Source organism: Drosophila innubila, chromosome X (genome assembly GCF_004354385.1).
Source record: "Drosophila innubila isolate TH190305 chromosome X, UK_Dinn_1.0, whole genome shotgun sequence".
Classification (NCBI taxonomy): domain Eukaryota; kingdom Metazoa; phylum Arthropoda; class Insecta; order Diptera; family Drosophilidae; genus Drosophila; species Drosophila innubila.
The window spans coordinates 25,675,299-25,694,977 of record NC_047626.1 but is presented as its reverse complement, the minus strand read 5'-3'; the positions used below and the strand labels follow the sequence as shown (position 1 = coordinate 25,694,977).

Below are 19,679 nucleotides of genomic sequence, written 5' to 3'. Positions count from 1 at the left end.
ATAATTCGATTAAATGCAGTTTTGTCACTTATCTTGCTTTGACTGTGTTGGTTTCTTTCAATAGATAATCAAAGTAAATAAGAGTCAAGCATAAATACCAAATAATAACAATAAATAAAGTAGCTAATAAAAAAAGAAAAAGTAATGGTATCTCATACGAACTCTGATTATTTTTTTTTGTAAGAATTACAAAAACAAAGAAAAGTATACTTACGACAAAATAGGGATGACAGAAAAGGAAGCTTAAGTATTAAATTCAACTAAAAACAACATTCCATTTACAATAATTAGGAAACTGAAAAAACAAAAATATTTTGAATACAAAAAAGTTTATAAAAAAATATATTTTAATAACCTGAGAAAGATATAATATTTTTGGATTATTAAACAATGTGAACATAATATTTACATATTGACACAACTTAAAATGTTGGTTGTTTGCTGGTTTCTTTTTAAGAATATTTCTAAAAGCAAACCAAAATATTAAAACACACAAACCGAAATTAAAAATATTTTGTGTGATATTCAATATTTCATAATAACATAACTCCTAATGTTGGTCTTAATATTCTTGCCAAATTACAGTTTGGATTTCAAATTTCGATATTCTGATCACACTTTTTTTTCGAAATTCTTAGAGAGAATTGAAGTAAACATTTTGGGCAATTGATTACTATCAGTAACAACATCAAGGGAATTTTAGCACTTTGTTCCACAGTGCGTCAGCATATGAACATGACGTCTGTCAGTCTGTCACTCTGTCAGTCGCTAAATGTGTCTCTGTGTGTGTTTTTGTGCTTAAATGCAATTACGCGCTCAAGTTAAGAAAACTAGCAAAGCAATTGGAGCGCAAAAAAAAACTAAATATGAGTATAAATAAATAAATAAGCAGCAAACGAGAGTAGTTAGTGTGTATGTGTGTGTGTGTGTGTGTGTACGTGCGGGATCATTGCACATTGCGTCAACGTTTCAAGATCACACACAATTCCAATTCCAATTGCAATTCCAATTCTGCTTACAATTCCAGCAACAGTCAGCGGCAGCCGCATCAAAAAAAAAAAAAAACAGTCAGCGCCACTGAAAGCCGCAGCGGTCGCGGTCGCGTACGCGGGCAATGAGCAATTACGAAAATTTAATAGAACGGGGTAAACACCACCAAAACCAAGAGCACCACCGCCAACAACATCCACACCACCACCCTCACCACCAGCAACAACAAGAAAAACAACAATTGGAGCAACATCAACAACAACAAAATCAGCAGCAGCAGCACGCAGTCGCCATCACAGTCGCGGCAACCGTCGCTGTCGGCGTCGCTGTCGGCGTCGCCGTTGCAGTCGCAGTTGGAGACCGAGTTTACAGTCAGAGCGACAGTTAAGCGACGGCAGCGGCAGGTGTCATTTGAATTGAAAGTGCGCGGACGCGTTTAAAAATCTAAAACCGAGTTTATAACGCACGCGACGCGACGCGAAGCTAACGCCAACGACGGCGACGTCGACTGCGATGAGTGCGCGGTGCCGCGACGGTCAACAAAATGCCGCCGCGTCCGAAAGAGAAACAGACATCGAAACCGAAACAGAAACAGAAACAGACACTGTAAACGTAAACGTAAACGAAACTGATTTCATGCTCAAGATAATGACAGCGACGCCGGCGTCGACGGCGACTGCGACGGCAACGCTGACAACGTTGACAACGGTTAACGCTCAAAATAAATGCGCGACGGCAGCGCCAACGACTTTTAGTTATCAGAGAGCAGCGAAGCGTTGCGCACGCCTCGAACAGGCAACAACAGAAGCAGCAGTCACAATAACAGACTCAGCTTCAGCAACAGAATCAGAAGCAAAATCAGAAACAGCAGCAGCCAAAAGACAAGAGACTAACGAAGCAACTAAGAGAGCGACAACCGTAAGAGAGGCGTGTGCGAATCCATGTGAACGACAGCGTCGTCTGGCAGAGCACAAAGCGCAACTGCGCGCCGCATTCTTTAAGGATCTCAGCGAGCTTGCAGCGCAGCAGCAGAAAGAGCGACACAAGCAGCTAAGAGAGCAAGCGAAAGCTTTTGATTCAACGAGACGTATACAGCAGCTGATTGAAAAGTTTCAGGCAATGATTGTGCAGCAGCCAACGGAGCAGCGATCGGGCAGCGCTGCAGCGGGAGTGGGAGTGGGATTGGGAGTGGGTGCAGGAGAGCGAGAGCGAGAGCAGCAGGCTCACTTGAAGCCCATTACGATTGCGACAGCGGGCAGCGCTGCCAATTCGGACGAGGGCTGCAATGCCGGCGGCTTGAGTCCCTGCAGCAGCGACAACGAATGCGACGCTTTCGCCAGGCGTCGCAAGCCGAAGGTGACGCGTTGTGCGAGCAGCGACTCGGCGTTGGGCTTGGAAGTGGATGATGTGAATATGGATGTGCTGCCGGCAACGCCGCAGCGACGCATGACGTTAACCGTTACCGATTTGCCATTACGTCCGGCTCTATTGCCGCTGGCTGAGCCAACGGCATTGCCCGATTCACCGTTAACCTCACCGACCAATCCCACAGCAGCAATGTCCACGTCCACGTCTGCCCTAAGCTTGATCGGCGGGGGCGGGGGCGGGGGCGGGAGCAGTGTGGGAGGCGTGCCCAGCAAGGTGCTGCTCGAGGAACGTGTCGTCGCAGCGCTGTCGGCGCCGCCAAGCTCACGTCGCGAGTCCACACAGAGCTGCATCAGCGAGCTGGGCAGCACTGGCGGTGTCCGTTATGTGCGCACACCGTCGGTGGTTGTATCCGATTATTCCGATGACATAACCGCCTGTGGCATTAGCATGGAGGAAATGGAGTATTTTCGACTGCAGCGCGCACGCTGCCACCGTCGCTGTTCGCTGGAAGCGAGTGCCGCTGCCGCCGGCAGCATCGGCGGCGCCAAGGATGAAGCTCAGTCGGATGTGAGCGCTGCCAGCAGCTGCAGCAATCTGTACTATTGCGGCTCCACAATATCCGCTCTCGATGGCGGCGAATGCATTGTGAATGGCGTGCGTGTCGCACTTGCCCGCAAATCCAGTCACAGTAGCAGCGGCGACCTCAGCGGCGGCGATGATGATGCTGAGGACGAAGAGCTGGAAATTGATGTGGATGCGGATGCGGAGGTAGAGGTGAAAATGGAAATGGAACGGCAACGTGAAAGAGAACGTGAGCGGGAGAGGGAGAGACAGCTGAGCGAGCTTTTGGCTGCCACACAGCTTGGCGATGGCTTTAAGAAGGTAGGCAGCGGCCGCAGCAGCAGCAGCGACGTCGACGTCGACGTCGACAATGGCAGCGACAGCAAGTCACAATTATAGGAAATCTCAATTAAGATTAAAGAGACACACTGTGCGCTGTGTGTGCTATTATCATTATTATTATTACTATTACTACTATTACTATTATTATTATTATATATTTTTTTTTTGTCTGTTTAAAATAACTAAGTAATATACATACTTTATATAGATACATACTCTTTTTTTTTTTAAGCGAGAGATGGAAAGAAATATTAGAGTTAGAGTGCAACGGATGGGGAGAGTGAAGAATGTGCTGTGGGGGTAATTAATTTGCCGCTTATCTTATCACTAAATGAGATTTCATTTTGTCGCGTTACGTTGCAGAGTGGTGGGCGGGGGGAAGGGTTAAACCTACTGTTTGTTGTTGTTATTGTTCTTTGTATCTTATGACTCGGCGCCGACAAATATGATGATGTTGAAATTGGGTGCGTTGATAAAACCGCGTTGTGCCACAGACTTATAACCCAAAGCGAACTGTGTGTTATCACAGCACACACACACACACACAACCACACACACACATACAACTCCTGCAACAACGGGCGCTTATCTTAGTGATTAACTCAGTATATTGTATTATAGATATATGTTTATATATACATATATAGTTATACTTTATCTATATATATTCTTCTCAATATCAAACAAGACAGACAATAACAATAACAAACGGCTACAACAACAGAGCAACTATTTGTTAAGTAATTAAAACAACAACTTGGATATACTAAGTACATTCCTCTATTTATGTACATATATAATAATAAAGTCATAATCTAAATATTTATCATACTATTGTGTAACGGTATACGTACTATGTACTAATATGTGTATAAAAACACATTTCATATCATATTACAAGCTTATCTGCAGATATACGATATAGAATATATATATGTAATTATCGGGACATACCCAGAAATGTGTATAGTATATACCTGGTACCTGTTGGTACATTTGCATGTAATTTTCTATATACTATGTGCTTTACGTAATACCCATTTAGCCAGATCTTTTAATGGGCCTGGGGAAATACGTGCATAAACAGCATTTCGGAAATTTCAACTTACGCACGAAATTTGTTTAGGAATTTTGTCGAATTTTACACATATGTACATATATATGTATGTACCTGTTCATATATTTAATTACAGAGCTTGGCACAATATCAAGTAATTCTTAGAAAATATGGTATACCATCTATCTTGACCTATTTAACTAGAATTGAGAAACGAAAATGTTATAGAAATCGGACTTAGTTCGATTTCGACTGAATTTCAAAGGAAATACGTCAAAAACTATATGTATATAACATCTTTTGATATATTGTGGTATTTAAGGAATTTTAAGAACCCTGTTCCTTACATTTTGATTCCTTACACAATTCCGGTTATCAGAACATTAGAACACCTTAATCATTATAAAGTTTAGCTTGTCTGTTCGTTAAGATATATTTGGTAGGATCATTTAATAGTTTTCTTTTATTGATTCTTTCTTCAGTTTACTCATTGTTCTTGACAATTTCATAATTCTTTTGACTTAGAACATTGACACGTTTGTTTCTTTGCTGCGTGTCACTGGCTTAGAAAACAAATTAAATTCCTTAAGCTATATATACTAATATATATGTACATATGTATAGACTAGTGGCGTCTTTAGACGCATATCTGTGCTTATGATTGAACTAGTTACGCTTATCATTCATACACAATCCATCGTCATATATTATATCTATATCTTTGCCACACGGCTCTTTGTTATATTTCTGTCATATATTTATTTCAGACCCAAAAAGGTCTCACTTTAGTTGCCTTATATGGGTATTATGCTTAAGGGTTTATCTCTATGACAGTTACTGAAAGACTTTTTAGAACTATGCAACTCTGATAAGATATAGTCTAAAGATTTTCACGCTAATTAAAATGGAAATTTTTTCTGAATTTTTTGCAAAAACACTTTTCGAGAAGTTTCCCATGAAATTGTATATCACGATCATCTGTTTTGTTTACGATCTCATCAACTGTTTGTGATTTATGGAATTTGTGATATCACTGTCGGACTTTCTTTGAATCTCCATTTCCTGGTATCCTACGCCTCTCACAACAGACTCGAGTGGGAGGAATAGAGTGAGGGGGAGTGGGAGTGGGGGAGGAAAGATCGACTTGCTGTTTTTGTTTTTGCATTCCATTTTGGAGATGCTGTCTGGCCCCGACGTTGCGGCGTGGGTTTCATAGAAAACTCATACGTTGATTATTTTAGATAACGATTGTTGCTCGCACTCGCACTCGCACTCTTCCTCGTCTTTCTCTCTCTCTCCGTCTTTCTTTGTTTGTGTGGGTGTTAAGGCAACGCATACTGTGACGTCACTGGGGCACCATTTACTTATGACTTGAGGCTCCAGCACCTCGGTCATTAATAATGGCAAATCTTGGGTCTGACTTGCCAGGCCCAAGGCCATAAAATTTTACAGCAACAAGCTAAATAAAAAAAAATATTGTACAACAACAACAAATAACAATAATAAGCTTGATAAACTCTTTTCATACACCGATATTTTAATACTCTTGTGGTTACACTCAAGCTTAGTTAAAATAAAAGTATTTAAGATCTTTTGTATTTTCCTGATGCAATGAATTCATTTCTAAAAGGGATAATAGACCTATAAAGTTTAGAACCAAGCTTTACAAATATACGTACATAAATATATGTATCAAAAACTCGAAGATTTAGAACTGAAGTTAGTTTTATATGCGTAATACATATTTAAAAAAAATTTTTTTTTTTATTAATTTGGCTTAATTTGAGGAAGAACGGTATCTAATCGCGGAATATAATGTTGGTTTTGTATTATGAATATTTATTTAAAATTGACGCTTTAAAAATAATTTTTTCAAAGTAATTTATTTAAATTAAAATAAAATTAATATATCCATAGAAATATAATTTTTTTAATTCATCAAATTTTTTCTTATCTCTTCTTTTACAATACATTGTACAAAATATTACACTTGAATTTTTTATTTATTTAAAGTGAACTAAAAGCAATAGACAATGAATTATTTAGTTTTCAAAATAAAAGTAGAAAAAAAAATTGAATTTTACAATTAAAATAAATTGCTTATCCAATTTAAGGTTAGAATTGGAAAGATAAAAAAGAAGAATATTATAGTTTGTATGAATTTAATTGTTTCAAAAAGTTATTTTATTTAAAATTATTATTACTACCCTAGCGTTACTAGTTTAACTTATATTTAAGGTACTAGTCACAAGAATAAAAACATTTTAACAATTACAATGATATTACTTTAATCTAAGTTAACTTATTTATTATTATATTCTTACTTATTCTTTTGAAATTTTTTATTTATATGTGGTATTTATCACTTGAGGAATCTCAATATTTTTACTGTATATTGTTCCCATAAGAAAGAAAAATGTAGTATATTTCAGGGACTGCAAATAATAGTTATGAATTTAAAAAAAAATTACAGAGTAAAAATTTTTATAAAAAAGCTGACAAATAGAATTGTATTATAAAAAATTCAAAATAAAAATTAATTTCAATTATTGTTTTACAAATAAAAAATAATTATTATTTTCAATTTTTATTATAAAAATCAAAAATAATAATTATTTGTCAATTTATATTATGAAAATTGAAGAATAAATATCCAGTGTAAATATGAATACCTTAAATAACCTTAATATATGTCCTTTAAGGTGTGTAATGTGTCATATAAAAAGTATTAAGTCACACAAAATAAATATTTGTAGATTTTGGAAATACGCCTCTTGGTTCAATGGATATTTACATTCAATTTTTATCTTTCAATTTTTATAATAGAAATTGAAAAATCATTTTTATTTTCGAATTTTATAATAAAAATTGAAATTAATAATTACTTTTTATTTTTTAACTAAAAACTGAAATTAGCAATTATTTTTAATTTTTAAAATAAAAATTGAATTTAATAGTTATTTTTCAACTTTATTATACAAATCAGCAAATAATTTTTTTTTTCATAATCTTTATTTTAAAAATTATAGGATCATATACGTATTTGAATTTTAATGAAAATATGACGTTGATCATTCGCATAATGCTCATAGCTTTAGTATTTTTTTATTAGATGGTGTTGTTGTTTTTGAGGGTAATTGTATGTCAGTTGTTGTACATTTCATACCTACATAGCATTCACATAGTCGCGGCCATCCGTCAGATTGGACAACCCGTAGTTGTGACAGCGCTCGCTCATATCTAATCAGTTCCCCCATCAACGTTAGCGTCGCGACGCCGCTGGCAGCGCAGTTGACGTCGCTGCCAGATGAGTGGAAATGATTGGGGGTGGCTGCCCGCTTGAATTATGACGCTTGCTAATGGCGCGAGGAATCGATTAAGTTGAATGAGTCGACGCCGCCGTCAACGTCGACTTCTCAGTCACAGTTACAGTCACAGTCTCCGTCTCGCAATTGAATTCGGAGCCTCTCAGGCGACTTCACACGAAAACAATAGTGTCGACGTCGGCGCTGACTTCGTCGCTGGCGTCTGCGTCGGCGTCGGCGGCAACTTCCGTTGACGTCAGCGGCCCATCAACGGCCACCGTGTGATCGTCAAAGTAATTACATGATCGAGCGGGCGTCGCTGTAAGCCACGAAAAAAACAACAAAAATACACAATACAATAATAATAAAATAAAAATATAAAATAAAAATAAATAAATATAAGTAAATAACAGCAAAAACCGCAAGTCAAGAGTAGCATAAAGCAAACAACAACAACAACAACAACAGCAACAATAAGATGGGGAAAACGAAAGAACAGTGTTGGGTATTCACTATGCGCAATTTGCGTCATTAGCTCATGTCGCTTTATTGTTGTTGTTGTTGTTTTTGTGTTTGTTGTTATTGTTACTGTGGTTGTTTTTATGCCCTACCCTGCAAGTATTTTTACTGTGTCGCTCGAAATGTGCAATATAAATATTATTAAATAATACAAATGCACTTTTTTTAAAATCACCTAGCCCGACTTTGATTATTTCAGGCCTTTATTTAATAGTTTTATAATGAGCATTTGAGAACATCTTTAGCAATTTTTCTCTCTCCTAAAGCTATTTTTCAGAATTAACCAATTTTTTTTATCCTAATCTCACTTATGTGATCTTATAGATTAATTTTTCTAGTTATCAAAAATATATTTAGGATCAGAAGTCGTATTTATAGCTCATTGTTCTATTGTTGTATGTTATTTTTTGATTTAATAAATAAAGGTTGAATAAAGATTTGGTCGAAACTATCTTTTAAACTCAAACCAATTGAAGTGATAGTATCTAAAAGTTAAATGAGATCAGTTGCTCTAGAGTCTGAAGATACTAAATAAATTTTTATACAGCTACAAAAAAATCGAAATTTGTACAATCGTAAGTAGGTGAGACTTTATAAGACAAATTGTATGGAGCTTATGTTTTAAAAACTTAGTAATTGTATACTTACAGTATTGTATACAGTTTCTTGTTGGAAGCATTTGATAAAATGATTTATAAAATGTCATCTTATCGAGATTATTTTTTTTGATATATTTTTATTTTATATTGGTTTATCTTCTTCTTCAAATCTGATATTATTTTATCGTTTTGAAATGGACAACTTTAATATAGAAAGAATCGTGTAGAACAGTTCTACGTAAGGGCATCATTTATTCATCGAGAACAAGACAAGTTTTAAGTTTTTAAGGTCTTGTTTTGTTTTTATTTTTGTTGTTGTTGGGCTTTCAATTTCCAGCAAATCGATTCCGAGTGGTTGTCGCTGCTGTTGCAGTTGCAGTTGCAGTTGCTGTCGTTGCAGTTGCAGTTGCAGATGTAGTTGCTGCCGCCAGCCGGCAGATCAAATGCAATCCAAGTGCTAAACGTGGAGTCGAGTTGTTTGTGGCGTCGTCTGTCCCATTGGGAGTTTGCGTGCCGATTGCCGCTAGCATATTTGTCATTCTTGCGGCCGCCTTGTTGCAAGCAGCAATCTCTGCTCTTGCCACTTCTCTTCCGCACTTGAGTTGCAGTTGTTGTTGCTATTGCACTCGCTGCTCCGATTGCCTTAAAGGTTATGTCGCCTGTCGTGCGACACCCAAACACGACAACAACTCGCACTGAGGTACATGCAACACGGCCCGCAATCTGCCACAGCTGTAGGAGAATGCAGCATACACTGCAAACAATGATAAATAAATGTTCAAAGTCACTGTTACTGGTAATTATTAGAGCTGTAATTCTCATTCGTAACTGTGCTAGTAACTGTTAAAGCAGTAACTATTGTTAAAGGAACTGTTACATCAGTAAATGTGACATCAGAAACTGTTACTAGCAAGGCAGCAAGCCTCCAAAATTTTGTTAAAGGTTCGGTTCGGCGGTTCGAACCATAGAAAAAGAAATCAATCGAATTTATATACCCCCTGAACAAAAGGTTTGGGTTCGAACCTTGGTTCAATTTCATGCAAAAAATATAATTATTGTTATACATTTTTCTCTACATTTTGAAGTTATTAAATTTTTTTTTAAAGAAATTATATTTTGAAGATAATTTAATTTTATTTTAAGATTTAAATGTGACTTATTTTAATCCGAAGTCTCAAATAATATTAGAATATCATAAAATTTATGTAGATATTTTTTTTTCGAACCGAACCTTTTATTTTAGAAAGCGGTTTAGATTAGGTTCGGGTTTGCAAAGTAAATAATTTCAAGGGTTCGGCTCATGATCTGGTTCAGGCTGCTTAAAAACCAGAACCGAACCGGTTTTACGAGGTTCGGTTCAGAACGGGCTTGCAGCCTTGGTTACTTGTAACTTGTAATGTCTACATGTCAAAGAAATAACTACTACTGTAATACAAATAATTTTCTGCTGATTTAATTACTGTTCAGTTTTAATATTTTACTGTTCAGTAACTGCTACTACAGTAACTGTTACTTTACTAAATGTTACACGAGTAACTGTTAATGCAGGAACTGTGATCAGTTTCAGTTTAGCTTTTTGTAGTGTCATTAATTTTTTAGCTTAAGTCCTATAACTGTTACTGTAGTAACTTCTACTTAAGTAACTGTTACCAAGTATAACTTTAACCAAATTACTTTTAACTGTTAACACAGTAACTGATTTAAGAGTTTTATTATAAAGTAGTAAAATAGCATTATTTTTTGCAATGGTAACTGTTACTTCAGTAACATACTGATGATGTAAACACTAGATTTATTTTGTGGTTTAGCTGATTCACTGTTACTGCCGTAACTGTTACTTTAGTAACCTGCTTAGTAGAATCTACATAGTAAAATGTAGTTATTTACACTGCGCTCAGTTATTGTTACTGAGTACCTGTTAAAGCACTAACTTACTGATAAAATATTGTATGTGTACTGTGAATATATGCGGGTATTTTGTGGCCAAACTATAGCCCACTGTCAAAGTTATTTATGTCTTGGCACCACATACATTTTACACATATATTCCTAATAAGCTTTTACTGCCATAAAACGAAATGATTTAGATGTGAATCGTGGGTAAGCAATAGCAGTTACTCATTTACTTAGTAATCAGTTACTTATTTACAGCCTGACATTGCAATTCCATAGATAAATAGTTGCATTTTTCTCGCAGTGTATGCGGGAAATTATGGCGACAACATTTTGTGGCATGTCACAAACAGACATTGCGACAGATAGAGAGTGAGATGGAGTAAGAGAGAGGGAGAGAGAGCGGCACAGGAAATGCAACGTGTTCGTAGTCGAAAAATCTTTTGCCTGTTGGGCGCCAGTAGAGTAAGGACTGCGCAGCATAACACTCAGAAAAATTATACAAAAGCAAGCCCTTGTGTAGGTACTCTTTCGAAGTCCATAATTAATATAAAATTGGAAACCCAAATTCGTAATCTACAATGCATCAATTCTAAGATTCTCACCAAAGTTCCATACTTCTAAAATCAGTTCCTAGTCCCCGCTTTCTTAGTTAACATATTTGTTTTTATGAAACTTTTAGCATGCATTATTAGCATATCTTTAGTGGTTTTAGCCCGATCCTAACAAGATTGGTATCAAAAATATTGTTAGGACCAGGACTCTCAAAGTTAAAGACCAATTGTGCTTAAAACATACTTTTCGTTCATGCAAGGACTAAAAACACAACATTTTTCAACTCAAGAAGCGGGAACTATTAATTGATTTTAAAATTATCGTTTCTTGGTAAAAACATCTTCGAATTGACTGTATTTTTTTTTTTGTGAAAAAAATTGATGCACCCTCATAAACATACATATTTGCATGTTAATAATTTTTAGACGCCTAAGATGGATTGACTTTGAATTTTAATTTAAATATTATAAGCATAAGAAAATCAAAGACTTCACATTCATTATGCAACAAAGGGGGTACATAAAATCCCGAATTGCGCATTTTGAAAGATATTTTATAAATTAAAAAAATTTTGCATATTAAAATATCCCAACAATATAATATGGATGGGAAATATTCTCGATCTGCGTTTTTCAAATATGTTTCATAAATAGAAATAATATATATTGTTAAAAACCAATTAGAAGATGGATACGAATAAAAACAGAACTTTGCATATTATCATTTCTTAATAGTTCTCTACATTTTCATTTTTCTTATGGTAAATATACTCGTTTGTGTGTTAATTTTGAATTTTTTCTAACTACCAAACAAGATTTCCAATACAATATTTAACAACTAATTTTAAAACCAATGGGACAAATTTTGTAGTAAAATATGTGTTCAGTCAGCTGAAATGTTATTTAAAAGGGTCTTTAAAGCCCGTAATTAATGTGTCGAGTCATTTTAAGTACTTTCTTTTAAAAATAAAAAACAACTAAATAAACTTGCACAGGCTCTAGTGTTCTAACATTTATCTTCTCTATTGCTTATATTTAGAGGGATATAACTTTAAATTAAAAGAGATGTAAATTAAGTTAACAACTTCTATCTAAGCTCTAACAATTTTATTTTAAATATTTATAAATACGAGAGAAAGAGTATCTAATAGATACAATAAAGATTCATTTTACTTGCCTCGCGAAACTGTTAGAAGACTGGGAAGAGACGCAGTATAATTTGATATAACAGATAATTGAGAAGCCTTGTAATGTATTGGGAACAAGTTCAGAAATAGCCCAAAAAGAGTGTCAGATAAGATAAAAGCAAAAAATTACGTATCTGATTAAAAATGGAGAACAAGAGTAGCTTCGATTGCATAGTTATGTCACCTGGAGTGTATAGTTCTTACATATATATATAGTATAGGTATGTGTAGTATCTATTGGTAATAGATCAATTCGTTTCGTTTCCTCAATTCTTGTTGCGTTCGTTTTAGGTTACCAAATGTATCTTGTATCTATTGTAGCTGTTGCATGTGGCCTCCGGGGACAGTCGATATTCGTATCTATGACAGCTATGAGCTATGTGCCACAACCGAGACACTGTCTGCTGTCTCACTCGCACTCGCTCTCGCTCGCTGTCTGTGTGTGTGTGTGTGTACGTTGCCTGCGGCTTATCAGTCTGCCCCATCTGCCTGACTTCATAAAACACTTAAACACGGTGGGAGAAGGAGAAGGAGAGTCTGGGGCCAGGCGTCAAGTGGTCAATTAATACCGTACAAATATTGTGACAGCCGCCAGAGCCTGTCATAAAGTTGCTGGCCGATCGCCTGGTCAAGATTAGGCCAAAGCCAATTTGCATATGGAACGGAACGGAACTGTCTCTCAGTTGATCGTGGCCATTATGCAAATCAAATGCATGCCGGCAATTTGCCGCCGCAATTAGCAGCCTTGTTGCGAGGATCGGCACATAAGATCAACACGATCCTGTTGGACCCTGAGACAGTTTGTCGCAATGCTTTTCATGTTTCAATCAGCGCCATTATTCCATCATGTTGTCGTCGTTGTCTACGTTCTTGTATTTCTTTTACTTCTTTTTACTTCCTCTTCTTGTTGTTGTTGATTGATGCCGCGATCAGTGCCTAGGATTAGCTATAGTTGTTGAGGATGAGGCACAGCAAAGAACTGGAAGAAAAAAAAGTTCGTTAAGAGAAGAAACAAAAGGCGTCGGATCGCCAAGCCAACAAACAGCTTCGGCTGCTCTTCGTGCCTGCAGCGATCATCGTCGGCTTGTTTGCGATCTTGGAGCTTTGCTTTTCGCTGTGGGGCCAACGAGGCGTTCAGTTGATCGTGCGCCGTTCCAAAGTCAACAAGCGATCGGCGTCTCATTCGCGAACGCGTCTCGTCTCGTCTCGCTCTCAATCGACCGACCGACCGATCGTCCGACCGATTGACCGTCTGCCCGTCTGTCCGCCCCATCCGCCCGCACCTGCCAGCCTGCCTCTCTGCCCCTTATTCTGCAACACACGGCAACCTGCATTCCGTTCTCTGTATTGCAAAACATACATTAAAAATAAAAAATAATTCTTTACTAATAATATTAAGCACACACTTTTTTTTTTTGTTTTTTGTTGTGGTTTTCTAAGCATAATTGCTTTGCGTGAATTAGAACTAAAATTGTATCTGGACTTGAAACTAAAACTGAAACTGTGCAGCGGCCGCTGGCAACGCCAAACCATAACAGTGAGTACGAAATAAAGTCTCTCAACCGAATTCAAAAGTTATCTGCGGAGTTTTGGTTTGTTTTCGTTTTCATTTTCGTTGTTTGAGAAACGCGGCACCAAATTGATTTTGTTGATTCTGTGACGCTGGTTGTTAATTAAAAGTTATATTTTCGTTGTTTTTGTTTTGGTTTTTTATCTGCGTCGCAAACGACGATGCGTTTTATTCATTTGTCGCACATATACTTTTTCACATCCACTAGATACCCTGCAATTGAATATTCAAGCGACCTATTTTTGTTGTCTTTGTGAATCATTACAGAATGAACCAGATACTTTTTAAAAACTATTAGATACTTAAAGACTGTAAAGTTTCTGATTTGATTTCCAACAAAACTTGCAACATTATACATAAAAGATACTTTTATAGGCAGTAGATACATTTCAAACTAGTTGGACGGAGCTACAGTCGAGCATTCTCGACTGTCGGAGACCCCGTACTTACTTTGGAAAAAGCTAAGACTGCTAAAAATTCAAAAAAATTCTGCTTACTTGACGCCCTTGCAGAGCGCTGTATTACATTTTCGACTACTTGTTTCAATGGCAGCTATATGATATAGTAAACCGATTTGTATAAAGCAAACTTAAAAGCATATTCTGTCAGTTTGTTTACGATATCTCATAAAACAAAAAGTTTTCTATACTAAGACTTGATTTTCGGCCGATCGGTCCTATGACAGCTATATAATATAGGGGCTCGATTGAAACCAACTTTAGTTAGGATAAATAAAACTAAATTAGATACATATTGTATTAGTTTGGTTACAATATCTCAAAAAATAAAAAAGTTTTTCACTCTAAGACTTGATTTTCGCCCGATCGGTCCAATGACAGCTATATGATATAGTGATCCGATATAAACCAACTTCGGTAAGGATGTATAAGACTAACTTATGTGCATATTTTATAAGTTTGGTTATGATATCTCATAAAGTAAAAAAGTATTTCAAACTGAAACTTGATTTTCGACCGATTGTTCCTATGGACGCTATATGATATAGTCATCCGATCGAAAAAAGAAATAAGCTTGATCTGCCTGCAATATAGAGGAATCTACATACCAAGATTGGTGTCTCTAGCTCTTATAGTCTCTGAGATCTATTTGTTCATACAAACAGACGGACATTGCTATATCGACTGATCAAGAATATATATACTTTATAGGGTCTGCCACGCCTCCTTCTGCCCGTTACGCACATATTCGTTAAAACAAACTTAAAAGACCCCTGTACTTTTTTAAGTACGGGGTCTAAAAACTATCAGATACCTAGAAAATATTAAATAAAGCATTTGAATTGATTTTGAATTAGACTTGCATTTTTTTAATGCAACAAATACTTTTGTACCTGGCAGATACATTTCATAAAACTATAAGATACTTAGAATTCAACTGCTGAAGCATGATAGCATTTGAATTTGAATTTAAATTTCTGTTTTATATACAAAAGATATTTTTATATCCGGCAGATACATTGCCTAAAACGAACAGACACTTAGCATACAGCTGCTGAATGCGTAATTTAATTGCATTTGATTTAATATGAACCTTAGCTACTGAAGGCTAGAGAGATAAATTTAGCACTTAGACCCCGTAATTAATTTTAGTTAACTTTTAAACTTAACTTGGCACCTCTCGGTGCAAAAGTTACTTTTTGCTTTAACGGTTACTTGTCCTTTATTAATAGAAACTAAAATATTTGACATTTTTTATTGTCGTAATGTTAAAATCGTTTACTAACTTGTCTTAATGTTTTTGGACAAAAGATACATTTTTTGTATGAAAATACTTTGAACATAATATTTTATAATATTTTAAAATAGTTTTTAAGCTAAAATAGATACTCTGCCTCCTTGGCATCGAAACTAACAGAAAATATAACATTATTTAAGCATTATTCATATAATCTTTCTTAATTATATCTAACACATAGAATTTGAGTTAACACATACTTTGTTTAAGCCATAAAAGACATTATTTTGATGTACAAACTTTATATATTTTCCCTCTCTCTCTTTTTTTTGTTTGCCCTCTTCTATCAGTCAGTTTAAGGTTCAACATTTGATTAGCTTGTAGATACTTTCATCACTTTTCCATCTTTTCAAAGTATATTTCTTGTTTTGTTCAAATATAAAATTATTCTGTAAAATTAATACTTATAATACTATTTATTATATTGAGCAGATACTGGTATACTTGTAAATAGACCAATTGGAATGTGCATGCCATTTTTTTGTTTTGGTTTTTTTTGTTTTTTTGTTTTTTTATTTAAAGAAATAAGATACATTTCTAAGTGAAAGATACAGGTTTGCGTTAGCTGGCTAAAAGATACTTTTTTTCGTATCTATGCCACGCAAACGGTTTGACCCTTGCCAACTTGCAACTGGCCAACGGCCAACTACCATAAACAGCAGCCTGTTGGGCAGTTGCAGTTGCGCATTTATGGCCAACAGGTAACAGGCAACAGGAGATGGGGGGCAACTGGACAGTGGACGCAATGTGAATACAGTGGGACTGGACTGTTGCTGCTGTGTGCTTGCCACATTAATCATCACAAGCCAGCGATAAACTTTGACATGGATGCGTGCAACACAGCGGTGGCAGCAACCGGGGGCAGCAACAGCGGCAGAAGCGGCAAATCGACGCCAAATGAAGCGATCTTCATAAATCAAAAGCAAAAAGTGCAGTAGTGACCAAGAAGGTGGGCATGGCATAGACTGTGGGCTGTTTGCTTGCAACTTGCAACTTGCAGCTTGCAGCTTGCAACTTGCAGCTTGCAGCTTGCCTCCTCCTGGCGGCTCATTTGATTTATCGGCCTGGCCAGCGGTCGCCAACAAGTTAATTGAAAACGAGGCGTGACAGTGAAATTTGCCGCCGCACGCCAAGCATCCAATATATAGACTTTGACTCTGTTCGACTCTGTCCGACTTTGAGGAGGGTGGTATTGTGGGGTAGGGGTAAGGTAACGAGTCCGCACTTTACTGGTTACCCGTTCAATTTTCCCCATTTTCCAAATGCGCCACTAAACTGACAGATTTGGCCATAATAAAAAACGAAAAATCGCCCCGACGCAGACGCAAACGCAAACGCAGCCGGGAAAATAAGTTGCCAACTTTAATTTATTGTGACATAACGGTATAATCTGACATAAATTATTGATAAGACGACCGACCATAAAAGTACAAGACAGTTGGCTTAACCAACAACAACAAAAACAGCAACAATAACAACAGCAATGAGAAATCACATAAAATTTCTTACCAAAGTCGACATTTTGTTGCTCTTCTCTAGCTTTATCGAGGATCATCAAATTCTTTTTAAATTAAACATTGATCATTATTATAAGCTTTGTCTTAAATTATTTAGATTGTTACACATTTATGCGATCATAGGCTGATCTTTAAAAACCTAAAAGGGACAGTGTCGTTTAAAATGATTAAAATATTTGTATTATAACTTATTCCGTATGGCAAGTATCTTGTATTGAAAATATCTTGTAAATCTAAACTCGTTATCTACCTACATGATATCAGCTGATCTTCAGTTGGGGAGGCTTGATCTAATGATTATTGAAATTGTTAGATCATTTTAAGATCGGTTGAAGATATGATTCTAAAATTGCTACAAACTTTTTGAAGATCTCTTTTTAAACAAAACTCGTCGTGATCTATATGTTATCTCTTAATTAGCATTGTAATTATAAGATCACTTAGAGATCAGCTCTTAAAACTGATCTATATACATTTAAAATGATTGACGATCACATGCGATCAGTTGAAGATTACAGCAATTATTAGCTGCAAGCTGTGCGATCGTTCTCGAACGTGTGATAAATGTAGGAGTCGATACACAACACGATCAGTAACAATTACGATTGTATTATGGCACTTGATCTGTTCGATTTAAGTATCATACTCGTATGACAACTTGCAACTGATCTTGAGTTGAAGTATACATATATCAATTGTGATCTTTACTTCTGGCTCGATCGAATTGTGTGGCTCATCTTATGGTCAGAGTATGTGAGAGCAGCAACAATGTTTGCAGTTCGCTTATAAATCATTCGACTAACAACAACAACTGACTCTCTGTCCGTCTATCTGTCTGTCCTGTCCGTCGGTCTCTCTGTCTGGTTGCAACGAGTTGCGCTGCTGGCAAAGTATCTTTTGGATCTATTATTTGACTTTTATGTGCGCATAAATGCGGCGATATGACGACGACTGCAAACGATGCCAACATTCAACATTCAACATTCAACATTGGCCACTAACAAAAAGCCTAAGCCTGGCCAAGGAGTACAGCCAGCCAGTTTGGCCGCGTCCGCCAGCTTGGACGAGTTTTCGCAGCCAACTTGCAACTGGATACGGTCAACTGTTGCAACTGCAACTGCAACTGCAACTGAAACTGAAACACAGACAGTCAACTGAGGACTTCGCATTGCACTTTCATGTTAATTAACAAGAAACTTTTATCAACTGCGATTATACGTATGCCACACATCTATGTATGTGTATATATAATCTCTACGCCCCGTTTTCCGATAAGATGCGACAGACAACAAATTGTGGGCCATCAATTTGATGCAGTTTAACAAGGCGACAGTCCTACAGATACAGATAAATAAATAGATAGTCACAGGGAAGCAGGCAGATAGAGACAGAAATAGACAACGAGGGTATGAGAGAGGGAGAGAGAGAGGCAGAGAAAACGCGAAGATTTATACTGCAAATTATCCACAAAGTGGTTCGAAAAATGAACTAATTAAAACTTATATCTCATGACACAGAGCCTTTAAAGCTTCGACTACTGACAAAAGCTTTTGTTGATTATCACAATTTTTAGAACCAGAATTGGTAAGAGCTTCCATTAAGCCAATATCTGCCATGGTTTAGTTAGTTTCTTTCTTTATGTCAAAAAAAATTAATAAAGTCCTATTTTCTTTGATATATTTGCTTGAATAGTAGTTCTATCGTATAAACAAAATATAAAAACAAAAGTGCGCTCAAAATGTTTCAATCATATGAGCAGCGAAGATTTGATTGACTATTTAAATACCCTGTACATGAAGAATGGGTATGTTAAGTTCGTAGGAATAATTGCAAAAGCCAGAAAGCATATATCCCATATGTACATAAATATATGTGATTTAATATGTAATTGTTTTGAGAAAATAAAAATGATTTTTTTTATTTTTATAAAACAACATTTTTTTTCTTAATAAGTTAAAGCGCACTATGCTTGCTTAAACAAGTTGAAAACAAAAGAGAAAAGAAATATTATTATTATAACATTTTTGGACTAGCTCTAAAACTAACTGTATATATGCTAAAATCAACATAAATTTGGTAGAATTTAATCAATTAAAAAATATCTAAGATTTTTAAATGTTGCTTAAAAGATGGCATCTTCATTATTTGCTAATATTAAAGATAATAAATTATTAAATATTATTAAAAGCTGATAATTAAAATGATAGAAATATCTATAGTACTTTGTTAAGTACAAAAGCATAGGGTATTTTTCAGTCGACAATTCGTTGCAAGTTAGAGCTTAACAGTTACCTCTGCTGCGATATTAATACTAATGTTGTCATCTCTTTCTTTCATTACAGGTATGTTGCAACTTGGACGAGGTTAAAGCGAATAAGAAAACAAAAATAAATCAGAGAACAAAACAAAAGACTTAAGCAAAAAACTTGTCAGAGCGTCCGCGCGACATAAGTAATAATAAC

General features: G+C 36.1%; 1 protein-coding gene across 1 annotated transcript; it reads left to right on the top strand.

The window, feature by feature from the left end:
• The first annotated feature begins 1,377 nt into the window (after positions 1-1,377).
• LOC117780661 lies at positions 1,378-19,661 on the top strand. Its single transcript, XM_034617289.1, has 2 exons — positions 1,378-3,240; positions 19,560-19,661. Exons 1-2 carry the CDS (start codon positions 1,504-1,506, stop codon positions 19,632-19,634), a joined length of 1,812 nt encoding a protein of 603 aa, XP_034473180.1. The 5' UTR covers positions 1,378-1,503; the 3' UTR covers positions 19,635-19,661.
• The last annotated feature ends 18 nt before the right edge of the window (positions 19,662-19,679 follow it).

Coding starts and splice junctions, on each gene's coding strand:
- LOC117780661 (XM_034617289.1), top strand. CDS start 1,504: ATGAGTGCGCGGTGCCGCGACGGTCAACAAAATGCCGCCGCGTCCGAA. Junction 3,241..19,559: donor TTGGCGATGGCTTTAAGAAG/GTAGGCAGCGGC, acceptor CTTTCATTACAG/GTATGTTGCAACTTGGACGA.